The sequence below is a fragment of the Ochotona princeps genome, chromosome 4 (genome assembly GCF_030435755.1).
Source record: "Ochotona princeps isolate mOchPri1 chromosome 4, mOchPri1.hap1, whole genome shotgun sequence".
NCBI lineage: Eukaryota > Metazoa > Chordata > Mammalia > Lagomorpha > Ochotonidae > Ochotona > Ochotona princeps.
This window is the reverse complement of record NC_080835.1, coordinates 54502498-54522807: the sequence shown is the minus strand read 5'-3', so window position 1 is coordinate 54522807 and position 20310 is coordinate 54502498. Positions and strand designations below refer to the sequence as shown.

The window sequence follows — 20310 nt, the reverse complement described above, 5'->3', positions numbered from 1 at the left end:
TTTGGGGGTTGGACCTTCAGCCTATTCCACATGCCTTTCAGGGCAGCAGTGAGGGTTACATGAGGCTTGGGAAAGGCTCACCAGGGCCTGGAATGTGGCTGTCAGTTGCCAGCTGTGCCCATTCTTCCTCCTTGTGGGCTTCTCCCCATAGGGCACCTGCCAGCTCCAGCCACCTGAGCCCGCTTTCTCCAGAGCGTGCAGGAACAACAGGCCTCCTCTCCTGTCTTACCTTGGGCTCCAGAGGAAGCTGCAGAGCTGAGCCCTACCCCCAGCAGGCACCCCTTCTTCTCCATCCCTGGGGCAGGCCTCCCCTCAGTTCCTGGCCCAGTGAGCATTTCCCAGCATTCCAGGGATGGCTGATGGGAAAGACTGAGCTCACCACTCCCAGGGGAGGTGGGGTGGAGGAGGAGAGGGAGAGGCTGGCAGCTGTGAGAAAAGGAAGGAGGGCAGCTCAGAGGCTGGGGAGATTTGCAGGCCGGGAGCCCAAGGTTATCAGTGCCCACACAGGGCGGAAGAGGATGTGGTGGGCCCCTGTTCCTCTGCTGGCCGCCTCTCCTGGTTGGCCCCTTGCACAGGTCCTGGGGTCAGGAGGAGTGTCCATGTGTGAGGGGAGGTGGGGGTGGTGGAGCCACGGATGTGCAGGGTCTGAAGTGGGGTTTTGCAATGGGCAGGGGTCTGGGAAGCCCCTGGTTTTCTTTTTTTTTTTGCTTTTTATTATTATTATTTTTAATATATTTTATTTTTTTATTCATTGATTACATTGTATTATGTGATACAGTTTTGTTGGAACTGGGAATCACCCCACCCCTCCGCCCGCCCTCCCCCCATGTGGAATATTCCACCTTGTTGCATATCCACTGATCAAGCACAGTTGAGATTCCCTCTTTGCAAGCATAAACTAAACATAGAGTCCAACATCTTATAGTCCAATCTAGTTCCTCAGCTTCCTGGGGAGACCCTGTCCGGTCCGAGGGCAGAACCATCAGATTATCAACCCGATCAATTAAAGGCTCCAACATACCCTCAGCAACAATTAACTTCGTTGTGTAACTAATAGTTATAGTATTGAGTAACCAATATGTTAAAAACAATCGCAATTTCTTAACCATCTTCTGTGATCACCTCATTGTCAATTCAGTTTTAGTTTATACACAACATATAACATAATATACATAAAATAACATGTTTTACATAACATCATATCCTCTTAAATTAACGCAAACATGTGGTATCTGACCTTTTGGAATTGGCTCATTTCCCTTAGCATTATGGTTTCCAGTTTGGCCCATTTAAGCCCCTGGTTTTCATGCCACCTGAGCGTGCTGCTCTCAGGAGTCCTTGGCCACTTGGCTGTGGACTCTGGTCTGTCCTCACTGGACCTCGTTTGCCTAAATTATCCTTTGCATGGGTGCGTGCTACTCACACAGTTGTGGGATTTGAGAACCCAGTGAGGGTGCTTTAGAAGAGTGCACCCTGCTGGGTCAGGACCTGTAATTCCATGCACCTGCACACCTTGGTGAACTGATAAGCCTTTCACTGGCTCTTGGGACCCAGCTCCCAAGTCACCTGCTTTGTGCATCGATCTCTGTCACCCCCTTGGTCCCCCCTCCCTGCCTGGAATTCCCAACGCTACCCCCGTTCCCTGCCCCAACCACAGGTGCGTCTGATCTGATCGGCTGACCAGTGCATCCACATCCTTCATAGACTTCCCAAGGGTGCAGGCAGGCTGGGGGCAGGATGCAGAGGCGTTGAAGAGTGGCCTCCTGGGGAGCTGCGTGCAGTGCAGCCCATAGACTCATGCCCGCCTCTGTGGCTGACTCAGTCCGAGTCACAAGAGACTGAGCTGAGGGCACGTGGGCAGAATCTTCACCTTTCTGTGATGTGATGACACCCACACTCTGATAATTAGGCCCCCAAGGGCATGTTGGCTATGAGGTTTTCTGAGGAGGGCGAGGTCTGAAGAGGTGGGCTAGGCAGTAAGGTCTGGTATCCCACAGACTACCAAGTGCAGAGAGTGCCAAGTAGATGCTGGGAGACAGGACTCCTGCACCTCCCAGCCCTTTGGTCTTGTGTGTGTAATCATTACACTCTGCCCCCCTCCAGATGTTAAGCACTCTCCCCCACCACCGCTCCTTATGGCAGGCTGCTGGCCCAGGATCCAGGTGAGAACAGGCGAGGGACTGTGTGTGCACAGGGCCATTAAGCGCCAGCAGGGAGGTCTAGAGCCTGTTCCCAATTGTTCTTCCATACATCCATTTCCACTGCTTACCTCTCCCTGGGCTTGGGAGCAAATGGTAGAAGTCTGCGTTGGGGCGTGTGGAGCTGCTTCTGCAGTTCGTAGTCCAGACAGGTTAATGGTTAAGGAGGAGCCATCACTGTTCCCTTCCCACCCACAGCAGGCTTCTCATGACCCGACCTAGGACAGTACAAGGGAGTCAGGTTGAGGAGCAGGTGGAAGGGCTGAGGCTGGGACATTTATTATCAAGTCCACTATATTGGAAAGGCTTCTCGCCCACCCGCTACCACCCTTGACTGGCGTTGCTGTCCCCATCTCCTCTGTAAGCTGGTGTGTTCTTGTAAGTAATGGAAATGCATTTTCTAAAAATGCCTGCTAATTTAGCCTGTCCTAATAGCAGACCTTGTCTCTGTCCCGCACTCTGGGCGCCCTGAGCTCCTCTTCTTCCCATTAGCTCCTATGCAAGAACGGGGCTCCCACTGAGAGCCTGCCAACGCCAGGATGCACAGGCACCTGCCCGAGGCCATCAGATGAGTCTGATTGTGTTGGCGATGGTGAGTGTTGTCTCTACTTCCCAAGCTGTAACTCTCTGCCAGGCTTCACTCAACACCATTGCTGGCTGCTGGTGGTGCTACGGGGCTGTCTAACACCAGCCTATGCCCAGTCCACTTCCCTGATGCATCAGGGCATCTGGGCAGCAAACACCCAAATAGACAGTATGTGAGACAGGGCCCTCAGCCTGGGGGCAGGGCTTGAGCCCTGTGCCCCAGGGGTTTCTGTATTTTGGGGGTGGATCCAGTAGGCAGCCCTGTCTGAGCATATTGATGCTGGCCACTTCTTGGGGGCCTCTGGCCACCTGCTGAGAGCCCTGGACAGTGTGAGCAAAAGAAAGGTAGCAGAGATTCTAGGATGCCTGAGAATGTGACTTCTTGGAGATATTCTGCATCCTAAATTGCGCCACAGTGTGTCCAGGAATGAATGTTTTTGGTTGGGAACACACTTAGGATAAATTGTGTCTTTCAAAAATGTTCAATACGGGACCCAATGTGATGGCTCAATGGCTGAATCATCAACTTGCAAGAGCCAAAATCCCATAAGGGTGCAGGTTCATGTCCTGGCTGCTTTGCTTTCCATCCAGCTCCCTGTGTGTGGTCTGGGAGGGCAGTAGAGGACCGCCCAGGGCCTTGGGATCTTGTGCCCCTGTGGGAGACCTTGTGGGGAGGTTGTGCTTCCTGGCTCCTGGCTTCAGATTGGCTCAAATTGGGCTGTTGCAGCCATTTGGGGATTGAGCTGGTTGATGAAGGGTCTCTGTCTCTCCTCTCTGTGGCTCTGCCTTTCCAATGAAAATAAATAGATCTTAAAAAAAAAAAGTATCCAATTCTTTGCAAAGTCAGAAGCATTATCTGGTTTTTACTTCTCAGTTTATCAGGCAGATAGATGGCTTGAGCTGCTTCTGTTTATTTCCTGCTGTGGACTTTGGGTTACAGTGGGGATACTATGTGTCTACTTTAGAGGGTTCTTGTGTCAACTTAGTTTAACAGTGTTGAGAATACCTCCTGGCTTATATTAAATGCTTAAACATCAGCAGTAATAATAATAATAATTTCTTTTTTAAAATTAATTACATTGCATTATGTGACACAGTTTTACATTGCATTATGTGACGCAGTGTCATAGGCTCTGGGATTCTCCCCACCCCTCCCCAAACCCTCCCCCCATGGTGGATTCCTCCACCTTGTTGTATTACCACGGTTCAAGTTCAGTTGAGAGTCTTTCATTGCAAGCATATACCAAGCATAGAGTCCAGTATCTTATTGTCCAGATAAGTTCAACTGCTTGTTGGGGTGACCATCTCTGGTTTGGAGGTAGAGCCAGCAGAGTATCATCCCGATCGATTAAAAGTCCCAACATAACATCAGCAACAATTTATAACGTTGTGGAATTAAATGACATAGTATTGAGTAACCAACATGTTAAAAAAAAATGCAAGTTCTTAACCACATCCTGTGACTTCTTCATTGACATTTCGATTTTAGTTTATATACAATCGGGTTCTATACACCTTAAAATGGCTATAGATTACTATTCAGCTGTCTTGTGTCTGTTTTCATTATAGTATTTATCATTTTATAGTGTTGAAACATAATTTTGTTGAACCTGGCTTTTTTCGGGTAGTCTAGACTGGCTTATAACTCTAACAAGATATTTGTCAACAGTTTAGGAGGGGTGTGCAGAGAAATCTTGAATACCCTAGTGAGGAGTAACTAATCATTGTGTCCCACCTAGTAAGGTATAAGTGAATCCACACTGACCGTTTCCTGTCTGATTCTAAGCTTTCCTTGTTGTTCTCTGTCTATCTATTCTATTCTAGTTTGTTTGTTTGTTTGTTTGTTTGTTTGTTTTGAGGGATTTCCGGAGCGATCCTGATGGTCATTGCCAGAGAGGTTGGGGACCCAAAGTTGTAACCAAGTGAGGACCAGAGAGAGCTCCTCTCCCTAGTCCTGAAGGAAGTTTACTATTCTGTTTCTGCGGACTGCTCATGGCTCCTGGCTGTTGTTCTGATGCCCTTGGATCCTGCGAGGAAGGATTTGGACTTCTTCTATCCCATGTGGTAGATCCAAGCAGAGTGGATGACCTCAGAGTTCATGGCCTCTGAAGGTACTCCAATTCCCCCTGGTCTCCTTGGCAGTTGGGATGTATACCTTGGTGCTCGTACTGATAGTCCTTGGTGAGGATCCAGGAGTCTTCAGGGTTGGAATACAAGCCTCCTCCTGTCCTCCTGCTCCGCTCTGGGGTCCCCCATCCCGCTCCATGATAATAATTTCTTAATAAGAAAGTATACCTTAAGGAGTAGGCAGGGGGGCTGTTTGGGAAAGCAGTTATGTTTTCACTTAGAATTTCCACATCTCATATCAGTACCTGATGGGAGTCCTGGCTACTCTACTTCCAACCCAGCCTTCTGTTAATGTATGTCCTGAGGGCTACAGACAATGGCTCCAGTATCTTGGTCCCTGTGAAGACCTGGATTGAGCTGGCAGGTTCTTGACTTCAGCCCAACCCAGACCTGGTTGATGCAGGCATTTGGGGAATGAAGTATTGTCTCTGTCTTTCAAACAAAAACGAAAGTAAATAGGGCCCAATACGGTAGCCTAGCAGCTAACGTTCTTGCCTTGCACGCACCAAGATCCTGTGCTGGTGCTGGTTCTAATCCCTGCAGCCCCGCTTCTCTTCCAGCTCCCTGCTTGAGGCCAGGGAAAGCAGTCAAGGCCAGCCCAAAGCCTTGGGACTCTGCACCCGCACGGGAGACCTGGAGGAGGCTCCAGGCTCCTGGTTTCAGATTAGCACAGCTCTGGCCATTGCGACTACTTGGGGAGTGAATCAATGGATCCAAGATCTTTCTCTCTGTCTCTCCTCCTTTCTGTATATCTGACTTTCCAATAAAAATAAATAAATCTTTTTAAAAAGCAATAAAAATAAAAGTAAAAATAAAAGTAAATGAATAAGAAATAGAATCAGAAACATCATTAGAAATAGTTATAAATGTGGGTTTGCTCTTCAGTTACATGACTACTGTTCACACTGAACTTGTGCTGGCTGTGGGTTTGCTTGACTGGTGGAGTTGGGCCCATTTCAAAGGGTGGCTCTGCAGATTCCTGGTTCTATCCTGTTGCCTAGGCTCCTGGGCCTTGATTCTTGTCTCTTATCCTTAGCCCCATGTTGGCATAGCACGCTGTGGATTGATGCTAGCTAGTAATAGCTCTCTGAAGCTCACATATGGTGTGTGTGTGTGTGTGTGTGTGTGTGTGTGTGTGTGGTGGAGGCAGGGACAAAGACTGTGGGTGTTGTCTGGCCCTGGCTTGGGGACAAGCACTCAAGGGAAGACCAGTGTTGTCCCTAAAGCAGGACCTTGGGAGAGCGCTACTGTCTCTGCTTCCTAGTGCTTCATGCTGCTATAGCCATGAATGTGTACTGACAGTTTGTGGGACTGTGGCTGGGACTGGGGAAGAGATTTGTCTACTGAGTGATAGAATCCCATGTTGAGACCCATCTAGGCCACAGTGGGGCACCAATGCTGGGGCACGCCGCATGCCCTGGGCATCCACTTAAGAGAGATTACCCGGGGTTGTCCCAGAACTCGGCGCCTGGCCAGGATGGATGAGCTCTGGCCTCTTCCCAGACACATCCTAAGTGCACAGGGCAGCGTTGGTGTAAGTGAGGGCGTGGTTGAGAGGTTGGCTTGGGAGGCTGGCCTCCTCCAGCCTGGACCCACTGGGAAGCACTTTTCTTGGTCTTAGACCAAGCTGAACTCTGCTCTCTGGAAATTGCCTGGGGGCAGCAGATGGGCACTGTGTTGTCTGAGAGCTGCTAGTCTGATGGAGGAGGCACCATGCTGTCCCCCAGGAGGACATCCTGTCTGATGGCAAGAGCTTATCTCCTGTTCTTTGCAATTCCCCAGCTAACAAAGAGGGGACCTATACCCCTGTCCTCTGGCAGCTGCCTCGTCTGATGGAGGTGTCCTGGCCACTCTGTTTTAAGAGATCTTTGCTTGATAGAGGAGACCTGGCTTCCATGCTCAGGAGGGACCCCTGTGGCTGGGGAGGGAGGCTCATTGTGTCCTGTCACCCCAGAAGCCACATTTGCTGTTCTCTGCCTGATTCATGGGGGGCCCAGGAGTCACAGGACGAGCCCAGCAGGATTATGAAAGGGGACTGCGGCAGGGTAAGGTGGAGGGGATGACGGGAGACCCTAAAGGGAGCAGGGAGGGTGATGTGGAAGGCTTGTTGGTGGAGGTCCGAAGCACCCTGAGGGCAAGAGGTGCCCAGCTGGAATGAGCCTTCCCTCCCCCTCTCTGGGCTCTGGGTGGAGGCTCCTCCAGGCTGAGAAGGGTTACTACAGTGGAGAGCAGGCCAGGCTGGACCACAGGAGACCCCCGTTGAGCTTGGCGAGACCAACCCCACCTGGCCGCCCTCGCACAGGCCAAGCACAGCCGGCCCAGAGACACCCGCCCCCAGCCGCAGAGGAAACAGGACGCCTATCAGGCACGCCTTTTCCTTTTCTTTGTAACCAACCCCTCACTTGGGCTGCGGGCTGCTCCTGCGTGCATGCGGGCCTGCCCTGGCTGTTGCTGCCCTGGTTGCAGTCCCCAGTCTGGGCTCTCTCACAGTCCCCTGGCTTGGCTGCCTGACCTGGTTCCACCCATCAAACCACTGAGGCTCAGGATTTTCCTCTGCAAAATGGGGTAAGGCTTCCCGGCTGCCTCACCAGCAGCTGGGCTGTTCCTCTGGCCCTGGGCTTTGCCTCATGGATGCTCATATCCCCGACATGTGTGTTGAGCACTTCTGGTGTGCAGCTTCTGGGCTGGGCGGTATTGGGAGCCCAAGGGAGGGAGCTACGTCAGGGAGGAAGCTGGGGACAGGCCAGTGTAGTCTGTCCCAGGGCTGGAGGGTGTGGAAGAGATTGGGTCTGGCTGGAGGTACATGCAGCCCCGCCCTGCTCCCCTTTTTTTGACTTCCCTGATTTTAAATGAGGGTTTCATCTTTCCAGGGTGTGTCTCTCTGTCCCCGGCTCCTGAGTGTAGCCAACCTGGGAACAGGGCCTAGGGCCTGTAGCAAGCAAGAACAGTGCCAATATGGGCCCAGTGCGGTAGCCTAGTGACTAAAGTCCTCACCTTGCATGCACTGGGATCTTTTATGGGCGCCGGTTCTATTCCTGGCAGCTTTGCTTCCCATCCATCCTGTGGCATCCTGAGTGATCTGGTGGGTGGAGTCAGTTTAGGAGCTGACTTTGGGAAGGGCGGAATTCATCTAAGCGCTGGAGCAACCCTTTTCCCCTCAATCCCTTGGGACAGGGATGGAAAGCGTTCAGCCAGGGCATCCATTGGGACCAACATGGTCAATGGATTTAGGGAGGACCTTGTCTTAGGAGAGTATGGGGTGCAGGGAAGTGTGGAGGCCAGAATGTGAGGAGGCCAGAGTGTGAGGAGGCAGTGAGGTCAGTGTGATTCTCCTGATTCTCCCAGTTCCTCCTCCACTGGCCTGAGGGTGGATGTAGCAGCACAGGTAGTGAGGGATATAGGATATGTGTGTGTGGTGTGTGATGAGTGTGGCGTGAGTGTGTGTGTGGGGAGGGGGATGCAGTGTGTGTAGGTATGTGTTCAGTGTACGTGTGTAGTGTGTGTGTGTGTGTGTGTGTGCAGCTTGTGCCTGTGCCCATGGCAGATCCTCGTTGCATACTGCACGCAGCTGGCTAACGCTGAGCTGACTGAGCTGGCAAGCTGGTGAAGGCTTGCGAGTTTCCTTTCTCTACTTACCGTTAAACCCAGCGGTGTGCTGCTAATCTGTGACCCTCTAGGAAAAAAGCGGGGGAGGAGTCTGCAGCCTGTGCTGTTCTGTGGTGTCAGTATGCACTGTATTATTTCCTAAGGTCACCATTGCAGTGTCCCTGAGCACGGAGTCGCCCAATAGATGTATTACACAGCATTCCCATCATCCCATGTGTTAGAGACATTGCAAGGGCACAACATGTTTGTGTGTTTTGTTTGAAAGACAGAATGCCTGGGAGGAAAAGGCAGAAACTGGCAGGGAGATCTTCCACCCTCTGGTTCACTCCCCAAATGCCCATCACAGCTAAGTTGGGGCCAGGCTGAGGACAGGAACTCCAGCCGGGTCTCCCATGTGGGTGGCAGGGCCCCAGCTGTTTGTACAATCACCTCCAGCTGCCTGCAGGTGCACATTAGTAGGAAACTGGAGGAGAAGCGAAGCCAAGATGTGAAACCAGGAACTCCGATGTAGGATGCAGGTGTCAGGGAGGGCTTAGCCTCTACACCACAATTCCTGCTTTTTTTTCCCATGCAACTTATTGAATTGTCAGTTTATACTGGAATTTCCTCATAATGGCACCATCAGCATTTGGGCCTGGAGCCTTTTTGGGGGAGGTAGGGATGGGAGACTGACCTGTGCATATGGCCTCTGGGTCTTTAAATGTTTGCAGAAGATGAATACTTCAACATGTTTGCATCCACATCATCTTGGAACTTCCTGAATGTTTCCAAGTCCATCCTGTCTGTGGTGCCAATCACTGCTCTCCGCCAACTCATGACAGACTACAGTGTCTGCAGACATGGCCAGAGTCCCTGGGGTGCACTGTGGCTCTTGGTTAAGAGCCACTGGCAGTGACTATGTTTTTGCCAAGTTCCTAAACATGCAGCAGTTGGCTCTAAGCAGCAGGTGCGAGTGCCAGCCCACCATGGTCTCTGGTCTGGCTACGCAGATGGCCCTGGGGTATGATGGGAGCGATGTCTGAGCCACCTCCGGCCAGAGCTGTGCAGGTCTCCAACTTCTTCCTGCTGCTGGCCATGCTGCTCCCTCTGACTTGCTGCTTGGCTTAGATTCCACTCTTCCCCATTCTGAGGGATTGACTCCTGTTTGTTCACCCAGACTATTCAGTAAGCACCTGCTGTGTGTCCAGGGTGGTAAAGAACTGGGGGAAGATACATTCTGCTCCCTGGGGTTTGTTGCTGTTCCAGCTCCAGGGATCTGCTTAGGAGTCACAGGTATAGGCTCTGCTGTGGATGCTGTGAGAAGTGGGCAGGTGAGGGAGGGGAGGGCATGTGGTATGTGTTTGTACCTGGTGTGTGTCCAGAGCCCAGCTGGTGATATGCATGCAGCCCCGCCTTGTCCCTCCTTCTCCAACCTCCCTGATTTTGAATGAGGGTTTTGTCTTTCCAGGGTGTGTCTCTCTGTCCCCTGCTCCTGAGTGTAGCCAACCTGGGAACAGGGCCTGGGGCCTGTAGCAAGCAAGAACAGTGCCAATATGGGCCTAGTGTGGTAGCTTAGTGGTTAAACTCCTCACCTTGCATGCACTGGGATTCCATATGGGCACCAGTTTGTATCCTGACGGCTCTGCTTCCCATCCAGCTCCCTGCTTGTGGCCTGAGAAAACAGTCAAGGACAGCCCAAAGCTTTGGGACCCTGCACCCGTGTTGGAGACCTGGAGGAGGCTCCGGGCTCCTGGCTTCAGATCGGCTTAGTTCTGGCTGTTGAGGCCACTTGGGGAGTGAATCAATAGATGGAAGCTCTTCCTCTCTGTCTCTCCTCCTTTCTGTATATCTGACTTTCCAACAACAACAAAAGAACAGTGCCAGGCTGGGAAATTTAAGAAAGGAAAGGAGGGGACAGGATGGGCAAGAGGGCAGGGGAGTCCGGACCAATGCAGTGCCAACCAATGCAGTCAGGGAAGGCTTCCTGGATGGGGTGATGCTGGGAAGGGTGTGAGGAAGATTAGAAAGGCTGCACTCAGGATAACTGATGCTGAGAACAACAGGGAGTTGCTGCAACATGCAGATCCCAGCTGGAAACAGGCGGTTTTCTCCTAGGACTGCAAGGGAGCTGGCAGGTAAGAGGCTCTGTTGCATGCAGGTGCTCCTGGAGCATTTTCTGTATCCCAGGGACCCTTGGGTAAGCGCTCTGTTGTGAGAGCATGGGGCTGACTGCCACCTCTGTCAACCTTAGAGACAGTATGGGACTGGCCCCAGCTCACCTAGCACTCTTGCGGGGTCTGTTTGCCTCTGTGTTTGTGCCTCTTTCCCAGCCAGGCCATATCTTCCCACTGCACCCCTCGGGCAGGCTGGCGATTGTGCATGTGGGACTGGGGGCTCCTCGGGCTCCAGCTTCTACCCTCTGATTTTCCTAGCTCCAGTTCCATGGATTACTCCGTTAAGAAATTTTCCTTTCAGCCCCTGGGGTGGGGGGCTGCCCAGACACTTCCCTCTCCTCTGGCTCTACACCCCTTTTGTCTTCACAGGTGTGATGCAGGCAGGAAGCTCTGAGGACTCGCTGTCTGCATTAGAGACCATGGGTATCAAGGGCCCAGGAGCACAGCCTGGCCATCCCCCATCCCCCAGTGCTTCCCTGTGCCCCCAGGCCTGTGTTCTGAGAGCCATGTGGAGGCCCACAGCAGCCATGGCAGGATTTAGAGCAGGGACATGGACAGGAGCCTGGATGCTCAGCCCTGCTCAGCCCTGGGCACAGCAGAGACTCTGTGAGCAGGGTGTCTGGTCCTCTGGGCTCTAAAGTAGCTAGCACGGTGACCCCACTGGCTCCCCCAAGGCTTCCTTAAGCTCCCCTACAACATGGACAACATTTCCAGTCTTCCTAGTTCCTTTATGCTCCTGGGTTGTGCCAGTGGCGGGTCAGCAGGCAGTGCTGCACAGGACGAGGGCTGGTTATGTTCTAACAGAGTGCAGCAGTTTGTACACAAGTAACTCTGCCACCAGGGGTGCGCAATCAGGCCCTCCCAGTCTCTTGGCTGCTGCCATCTGCTCCTCACACCTCCCTGTTGGCTGTTCTTGCACCCACTGATCTGGGTCAGAATGTAGGGTGGCTGCATCTGAGACTGAACACCCCCTCGCGTGGTGCCCTGTTCCCCAACTGAGCCAGGAAGCAAGAAGTTATCATGGCTCCTGTTGTGTCTGGGGATATGGTCTAAGCCCCTGAGCCTGGCATTCAAGGCCCTTCACAGCTTCTGCCAGCATCCTAACCCAGGGCCCACTGGGGAAGTTCGGGAAATGAATGGACCCTTCTCTTAGCCCAGTCTTCTCTCCCCAGTGCTCCTCCCTGGTACACAGGCCAGTCATACTGGGCTGCGGGCACCCAAGTCCCAAGCACCAGTGCCTGCAAGAGTCTCTTGTTGCAGCCTCCTCTCTTGCAGCCTCTTATGCTGTAGTCCCTGTCCCTGACACTACTCCAGACAGAACCAGTCCAGCCCGACCCCCGCCTCTCAGGCAGTTTTGTAAGTGGATGAAAACCTGGGATCCAGGATCCAGATCCGCCTGCCATTATGACCTCATGCAGGCCCCTCACTGCCCTCTTTTGGTGTCTGTTTTCTCATTTGTGAAATAGGATGGCAGTGGTACCCCGATAGAGTTGCTGATGGAATGAATGTGTTTCTATCTGTCATATACTGGGAGTAGCATTTGTTTGTTTTCATTTTTTGCCCCAGAGTGAGTTTTCTGATGGTCACGGATGGGAATTAACAGTGCTCTCTTGGTTCCCTGGAAAGGAGCCCATGGTGGTGGCCAGCCTTTCCAGTGTGAATTGTAGGTGTGCAGTAAGATGCTTGGGCAAGTTCTTTGCGGGTTTCTCTGAAGAAAAGGAGGAACTTTAGATGGAATAGCAACTGAATGGATGTGAAGTTCCTGGCACCCTGCCTGGCTTGTAGAGAGAGCTTCCTCTGGGGGTGGGGGGTACTTCTGAGAGTTGGTGGAAAAATAGAAGTAAAAGGTGAGTTTATTTGGGGGGGCACAAGTGGTTTTTGAAACCCACACATTGCTATTTCCATATTACACATTTTCCATGAAGCTTTTGAAGCCCCCTCGCATGCATGGCTCTCAACATTTTTTGCACCACAGTAAACTTGTGTTTCAATTCCATTTTCCACTAGCGTTCGCGAGTGCCCTGTATAAGGAGGCTCCATTTGTAGGGAGGTTTTGAAATGTGTCTGCACCAAGGTCTCTTGTCAACAGCAGGCTGTGGCTTTTTGTGTAGGTGACCCCAGAGCCTGTGGCTGGTCAGGGCTGGGCAAGTGGGCCTTGGGCGTGGGAAGGGAGTTTGGAATGGGCCTTGCTCAGAGGCTTGTTCTGGGTGGATTTGCTGTTGTCCTGGCCCAGCCTGCCCTGGGTGGTGACCCTGCCTTTGAGCCAGTGCCCCAAATGCTGACTGGATGTGCATCAACCCTGCTGTCCTTTCACATGCTGGGCCATCCTCACGCTTGCCTCATATTCACTCAGCAACATTCAGCCTCTAGGTACTTAATGAGCACCTGCTGGGTCCCAGACACCAGGCTGTACAGTAGGTGAGCCCTCTGTTCTTGCAGAAATGATACAGCGTGTGTCCAGATCACTGCCAAGGTGTGGGGTATGCTGGGAGTGGGGACGTATGTGTAGCTGGGGGTTCTGACACAACCTTGGGGGGCAGTCATGGAGGCTTCCAGAACATTGCTGAGTAGACAACACAGCACAGCAGCTGTGACGGTGGGCACCACAGGCCTGGGGGGACCTGGAGGGATCCAAGGAGTGTGGACGCTGGGTGAGGAAGCTGCAGAAGCAGACATCCGGATGCTCACAGTTTAGGATCTGGAACTTGTCTACGTCGCCCACTTTTTTTTTTTCTCCATGCTCCTTCCTCTCTGACTTGAGACATATCCTGTTAGGGAAGTCCCAGAATGTTTTTAAATGAATCAATACTCATTATCCAGCCCAAGGAAATGAGAAATGTGAACAAAGTGGTGGCCAAGTCATTTCCACTACTGTTCATTCGTAGGCACATTGGCTTTCAGTCTTTGCAGACAAATGGAGACACAATTTTAGTAATATCTTTAGTATATTAAAATTGTGTGACTATCACTACTTAACCCAATTCTGGAATATTTTATCATTGAGAACAATCTGCCCAAGCCTCCTGCCTGAGTACCCCTGACAGCTGCTGATCCACTCTCTTTGTGGTTAGGTTCTTAGCAAGTTTTCTGGATTCATCTGCATTGCAGCCTGAACAGTGGTTCCTCCTGGTTCCTGGCTGGGTAATATTCCATTGGAGAGATAGATTGCTCTAGAAGCACATGCAACAGTCTCAGCTGCTGGGTCTTTTACTCTCTGTGGCCATCTTGAAGAATGCTACACCAACCTCCAGGAACATGTTTTTGTGTGAACATTGTTTTCAGTTTTGTTGCAATGAACTTGCTGGGTCATATATTCACTTTTAGGTGGGGCAGGTGTTGGGTTCAACAGCAGCTTGGAATGCCTATCCCCTGTATTGGAATGCTGGTTCAAGTCCTAGATGCTCTGCTTCCAGTCCAGCTCCCTGCTGATGCATCCTGATGATGATGGTCCAAGTACCTGGGCCCCTGCCATCCACATGGGGGACCTGGATGGAGTTACTGGTTCCTGGCGTCAGCCGGCTCAGCACTGGCTGTTGTGGGCATTAAGGGAGTGAACCAGTGGATAGATATTCTCTCTCTCTCTCTCTTTCTGCATCACTTCACCTTTCATGTGGGTCAATATAAATAAATGCTGAAAAATAAACCTTTTAGAGCAAGATCAGACTGTTTGCCACTGGCCCTACAGTCCCACAGCAGTGGATAAGGGTTGCATTGTCTCCACATTTGTCTGTATTTGTTCTTGTCCATGTTGTTTATTGTAACCATCTTGGTGGGTATGAAGTTTATCTTGGTACTTTTTAAAATATATATTTATTTTTATTGGAAAGTCAGATTTGTAGAGAGAAGGAGAAACAGAGAAAGAGATCTTCCATCTGTTGGTTCACCCTCCAAGTAGCCACAACAGCCAGAGCCGAGCCAGTCTGGAGCCAGGAGCCATGAACTTCTTCCAGGTCTCCCATGTGGGTGCAGGGTCCCAAGGCCTTGGGTGTTCTCCACTGCTTTCCCAGCCTCAAGCAGGGTGTTGGGAGGGAAGTAGAGCAGCCAGGACATGAACCATTGCCCACATGGGATCTGGGATCCTGGCACATGCAAGGGGAGGACTTTAGCCACTAGGCTATCATGCTGTGCCCTGTCTTGGTACTTTTTACATGCATTTCTCTGTTGAGCATCCTTTCAGGTCTCATCTGTTGTTTGTATGAGTCTTTCTTTCTTGGAGAATTGCCATTCAGGAAGACCCGTTGCTCATTTCTAGTTTTGTGTCCATGTATGTGTTTCTTTCTTTCTTTTTAAAAAAGATTTATTTTATTTTTATTGCAAAGTCAGATATACAGAGAGATGGAGAGATAGAGAGGAAGATCTTCCATCCGATGATTCACTCCTCAAGTGACTGCAACAGCCGGTGCTGTGTTGATCTGAAGCCAGGAGCCAGGAACTTCTTCCAGGTCTCCCACATGGGTGATGGATCCTAAGGCTTTGGGCCATCCTCGACTGCTTTCCCAGGCCACAGGTGGGGAGCTGGATGAGAAGTGGAGCTGCTGGGATTAGAGCTAATGCCCATATAGGATCATGGCGCGTTCAAGGCGAGGACCCTAGCCGCTAGGCCACCGTCCCGGCCCTGTATGTTTCTTTTCAAACATTTCTTAGTGTATATGGGAAGAGGCAGAGAGAGAGAGAGAGCTGGTTCACTCCTCCAGTGCGCATAGCTGCCAGGGCTGGGCCAGGCAGCAGCCAGGAACCCGGAAGTCATCTAGATCTCCCATGTGAGTGATATGGACTCGGCTACTTAAGCCATCGCTACCATCTCCCAGGAGCTACATTAGCAGGGAGAGTCATGATGAGCGAGACATGTTTAGTTTAGACCTGCTTGTTCTGGAACAGATTTTAACATCTTTGAATTTTCAGCCTGAAGTTCATTCTACCTTGTAACCTACCACACACACATTCACGGCAACTGAACTGTCTCTGCATGCTACTCATGTTTTGCATCAGCTAAGAGAGTTGGGCTGCTGCAGCAACAAGCAAATCCTAGTGGTGCAAGAGCTTCTTTTCTCCCTCAGGCATGACAGCTGTCAATCAGAAGATATGTCCCCATCCAGATCATTGCTGGCCCAGTGACAGCAAAGAGGGCGTCGGCGGCAAGGGGATGCTCTTCACAAAGATGTCTGTTTTCTAATCTTGGAGCCTGGAACTATGTTCTGTCACAGGGCAGGGGGGGGTGGTGGGAGTGACAGCTGCTGATGGAAACAATCAACTCATTTTAATAAAGAGGTTACTCTGTATTCTTCAGAGGGGCCCAGTGTTATTTTGTTTATTTATTTTTAATTTAAAAAAGATTATTTGAAAGCCAAAGTGATAGATGAGAGAAAGAGAGAAACCTCACCTCCACCTGCTCGCTCAAATGCCTGGAATGGCTTGGGCTGCTGAAGCTGACAGCCAGGAGTGCAGTCCAGGCCTCCTGCATAGGTGGCAGGAACCCAAGTGGTTGAGCCATCCTCATTGACTCTAGGGGTCTGCATTAGCAGGAAGCAGGAGTCAGGTGCTGGGGTCGGCTATCAGGCCCAGGCGCTCCGATGTGGGACAGCAGCATTTCCACTGCTAGGCTGGATGCTCGCCTCCCAAAGGTCTTAAACATGGAAGAGAGTGAGAGCAGCAGTCAAGGCATGTGATGTGGCAAGTGTTATGTTTTAGGATTTTTGGGTTCAGAGGAGGCGACTAGTTAAAGTGGAGAAGACTTTATTTTAGGGAGGACTAAGTGGGAGGGATGAGGAGTGTGGGGGTAGAGCCTGCTTGGCCAGAGGACAGGGGATTTGAAACCAGGCTTCCCTCCATGGGAGTGCCAGGCAGAGTCCCTGGGGAGATGCGGAGCGCCATAGGGGACCCTGATGAGGTGGGTAGGGAATGTGTGGAACCACTCCTGGGGGAAGTGTGCAGAGCCTTGCCTTAGCAGTCTGTAATGTCCCCAGGTACAGAGCTTGCCTTAGCAATAAGCATGCCACTCACCTTCAGTTGAACTCTGTATATGGTTTCATCAGGCCTGGGGCTGGAGGGTCACTGTTCCAGTAGCATGAGCTGCCTTACGCTTACTGGTGTTGACAGAGCAAGTAGGAGACTGTGAGGCAGGAAAGTGGGCAGCCTCGAGAAGGTGAAGAGTGTCCAACAGGACCTCTGTGTCCCCCTGGAGTTTCTGGGCTGCCAAATCTGCGGTCTGTAGCAGCAGCAGCAGCAGCCATAGAGAACTCACAGAGGGCACAGGGATTGTACAGCAGTGTTCATGGTGGTGTTCAAAGCACCTGCCCTGACGTGGCACTTGTCTTCCTGTCTCCTTGGCCTGGGCAAGTCACCCCATGTAGGACTGGATGCTCCTGTGCATCCTACAGAGAGGGAGTCTAGAAGACTGGGGCCATCCAGTGAATGGGCTACACCCCTTTGTAGGGCCTGCCTCTGCTCCCCATTTTATGTCATTTCAGTAAGAACCAAGACTTCTTCTAAGTCCATGTCCTCATCTGTGACCCTCCCTGGTTTGAAAAACCCCAGCTCTGCAGACCCTCTCCCCAGATTGGGGTGAAGGGAACATGGGCACACCCACCCGAGGCAGAGCTGATTGGCTCTGGTGGGGGACACCTGACCCAGCGAATCCATCCTGTTCCTCCCCTGGGTATATGAAATTGGGCCACCGGGCCGCCCAGCCGGCGGGGTGGTGAGCCATGGGAAGCAGAGCGGGAGGCAGAGTGGATGGAGGAGCAAGAAAGCCCTGAGTAAGCAGAGGCAGCTGCCACACTGAGACCATGGGGCGGCCGCGCAGCCCGGCACTCAAGACCCCAGAAGAGCTGGAGGGAGCTTTCAGCCGGCCACCAGCCTGATGGCGTCCCCGCACCTGCCGCCAACCCGCGTGCATCCTGACTGCACCTCCTTCCCGTGAGATTTCTGTCTCCTTATGTACCCTCCCATCTTTGCTTGAGTATCCTTCGTTTTGTAGGGGGTTGGGGGTTGTCCGCCACTAACGGGGCCTAGCTGACAGAGGGTCAGAGGGGGCGGGGCCCAGTTGGGGCAGGGGACAATCCCTTGGGCTTGCACTTTGCAGTGGACCATGTGGGTGTTGTGTTCGTGGTTATGGGGAGGGGGAGGGTCTCCGGAAACTGGAGGTGCGCCCCTCAGGGCCTCGTTGCTGGTGTGTGGGAGGGGAAGTGGGCAGGATTGTTTCGGTGGGGCGGGGTGGGGGGTGGGGGCAGCTGGCTGGGTCCTCAGCTTGGAAAGGATGTGGGCAGCGGAAGCCGGCCGACCGCAGTGTGCCTTGCAAACCTCAGTGTTCTCATCTGTGGAATGGGGTTACTGTCTGTCAGTGGTGTCCTGGGAAAAGGACTTAGGAGACCTGACTCAGGTCCTCTGGGATTGCGGCAACTGCTGCTGTTGGAGAAAGCCATGTCTGGCAGGAGGGGGCTTCTGGCGCTGGTTAAGTTCATGGTGGGACGTTCCAGCTGCCGGCTGGGCTTCCTGCCCCTCGCCTTTCCTTGCCTTTCCCCTTCCCTGTCCTTGTTTTCCCCTCTTTTCTGCTGTTCCCTCTGATGGATGCACCTGCTTTAGGAGAGCAATAGGACTGGGTCCAAGCCAGCCAGCTCAGCCCCCACAGGCTGTGTGTTCTCGGGTAGACCATGACACCTGTCTGAGCCATGAGTTATGACCGGGAACACGGGGCCGTGACGCCTGACTTCAGGATTGTGACTGCAACTCAGTAAATCCTCATTCCTACTTCCCACCCTCTTCTTGAAGATCGTTCCTGCAGGCCTGGGTTTAATGCCCAGACCCCTCTCAGCAGCCCCTGGAATGGCTTCCCATGACTCAGTTATTCGTGGTCTCAGGCATTAGTGGCCTGGGTTTGCTGGGAGCAGGAGGTGTGGGGTTGGAGCCAGGGCTTCGGGAAGCAGCTGAAGTCCTCGAGGGCTGTGGCATTTCCTCTGTCCTCTCTGCAGGGCCGGTCCCAGCTTGGCAGCAGCTGGGCCAAACCGCATGATCTGTAGTCTTTTTTTTTTTTTCTCACTCTGGCAATTATCACACCCCAGCCAACTGTGGCTTCACACTCCAAACACTGATAAATATTTATGAGCAGAAAAGCCTGCAGCTCCTAGGGGTGATGGGGGAGGGATGTGCCAGGCTCTTTGCAGGCCATATTCAGACCCCATCAGTGATCCCTAGGGGCTGCAGAAGTCAGGGAGTGGGGTGGGAGGAGCCAGGCTGGGAGTGGTTCCCCTTGCCTTCCTGGGGGTGTGGCTTTCTCGCTGGTGGGTGCTCTGGACCCCACGTGGATGCCTGCTGGACCTCTCGCTTCTTCTCAGCCTTGTGTGTACCTGCTCCATCTCACTTGGTCTCTCTCCCGCTCTGTTTTATGAGCTCTGTCCTCATCCCACCTCTCCCCTCCTCCCTCGCACTCCTCTCCTACCTGGGTCTCTTTCCCTTTTCTCCCCTCCCTCCGACAGCTACTCTGAGAAATTCAGGGGCTAGAGGCTGGTGGACAGGTAAGAGGTGGGGAGGGTCTCAGGCTCCCAGGCCCAGCTAGAGGGGAGGGAAGGGCAAGATGAGCTGCGGAAGGCCAGTGAGCGCTTTTCAGAAGGACCACAGTTCTGCCTGATTCTGCATCCTGTGTTCCACAAGGCAGTTGATTGCTTCACTAGCTTTCAATCACCTGTTCAACTAGTACTTACAAGAGCTTGCTAGCTGCCACTAACGTGTTGTTAAGCATTAGCATGTATTTATTAAACAGCTGGGTGTGCCCTTCTGGGTGCATGGGTGAGTGGGTAAGAACCAGGATCCCTGGTCCATGAAGCAGCCAGACTAGCAGTGTAGATGGGTCAGGCACAATGAACACGTAAGTTAGAGAGCAGCGAGTGCTTGTGGAGACAGGAAAAGTGGAACTGGAAAAGCGGAACTGGAAAAGCTTGGTGCCCAGGTTGTTGAGCTGGCAGGAGCACACGGAAGATGCTTGGCCCAGCTGCTCAGCTGCTGGTGAGGAAATGTGTATCTTATATCAGCCACCACTTTAACTCCTGACTCCAGCCTCCTGCCAAGGCAGACCCTCAGAGGCAGCAGGTGGTACCACTCATGCCGGAGACCCCAGGTTGAATTCTCCCTGCCTGACCCAGCTCTGGCCCAGCTGTAGCCATGGTCGTGGGCATTCGGGGGAGTGAACCAGTGTGTTCTGTTTCAGCCTCTTAAATTGGAATTTTCAAAAGGCAGCACGGAATCAGGTGGTAGGGCTTGACCAGCATCTCCCCAGGGAGAGCCTACCTGTGAGAGCCTGGTGCAGCGGAGGCAAAGCTGAGAGTGGATGGGTGGGAGAAGAGTGGGGGGCTGTGCAGGAGGGAAGGCAGGCCTGGAGGCTTTCCTTCCTGCACTGTGTGCAGAGGGGACTTGACTGCAGGCGGCTTCCTATAGGTAGCAATCCGAGTGCCTGTGAACCCTGTCCCCCTGTGTCAGGCTAGGGTACACTGACCCTGCCCACATCTCTTTCTCTCCACAGAGTGTTCAAGAAGGCCAGCCCCAACGGAAAGGTGAGTCCCTCCCAGCAGCTATGTCCTCCCTGCCTCCTAGCCCCGTTCCCCACCCCCAAGCCTTGAATCTACTCTGGGAACAACAGAGTAAGTGGCCTG

General features: G+C 52.5%; 1 protein-coding gene across 4 annotated transcripts in view; it reads left to right on the top strand.

Annotated features, from left to right (window-relative positions):
• ARRB1 (arrestin beta 1) overlaps positions 1–20310 on the top strand; it is a 65614-nt gene that overhangs the window by 27098 nt on the left and 18206 nt on the right. The window contains exons 1-2 of one of the 4 annotated variants that reach the window (XM_058663586.1): positions 7303–7475; positions 20181–20211. In XM_058663586.1, the coding sequence (XP_058519569.1) occupies positions 7339–7475; positions 20181–20211 (168 nt within the window). In that variant the 5' untranslated portion in view covers positions 7303–7338. Of the gene's footprint in view, positions 1–7302; positions 7476–17217; positions 17585–20180; positions 20212–20310 lie in introns of those variants that run through there. The other 3 variants (XM_058663587.1, XM_058663588.1, XM_004589888.3) reach the window with 3 other exon arrangements.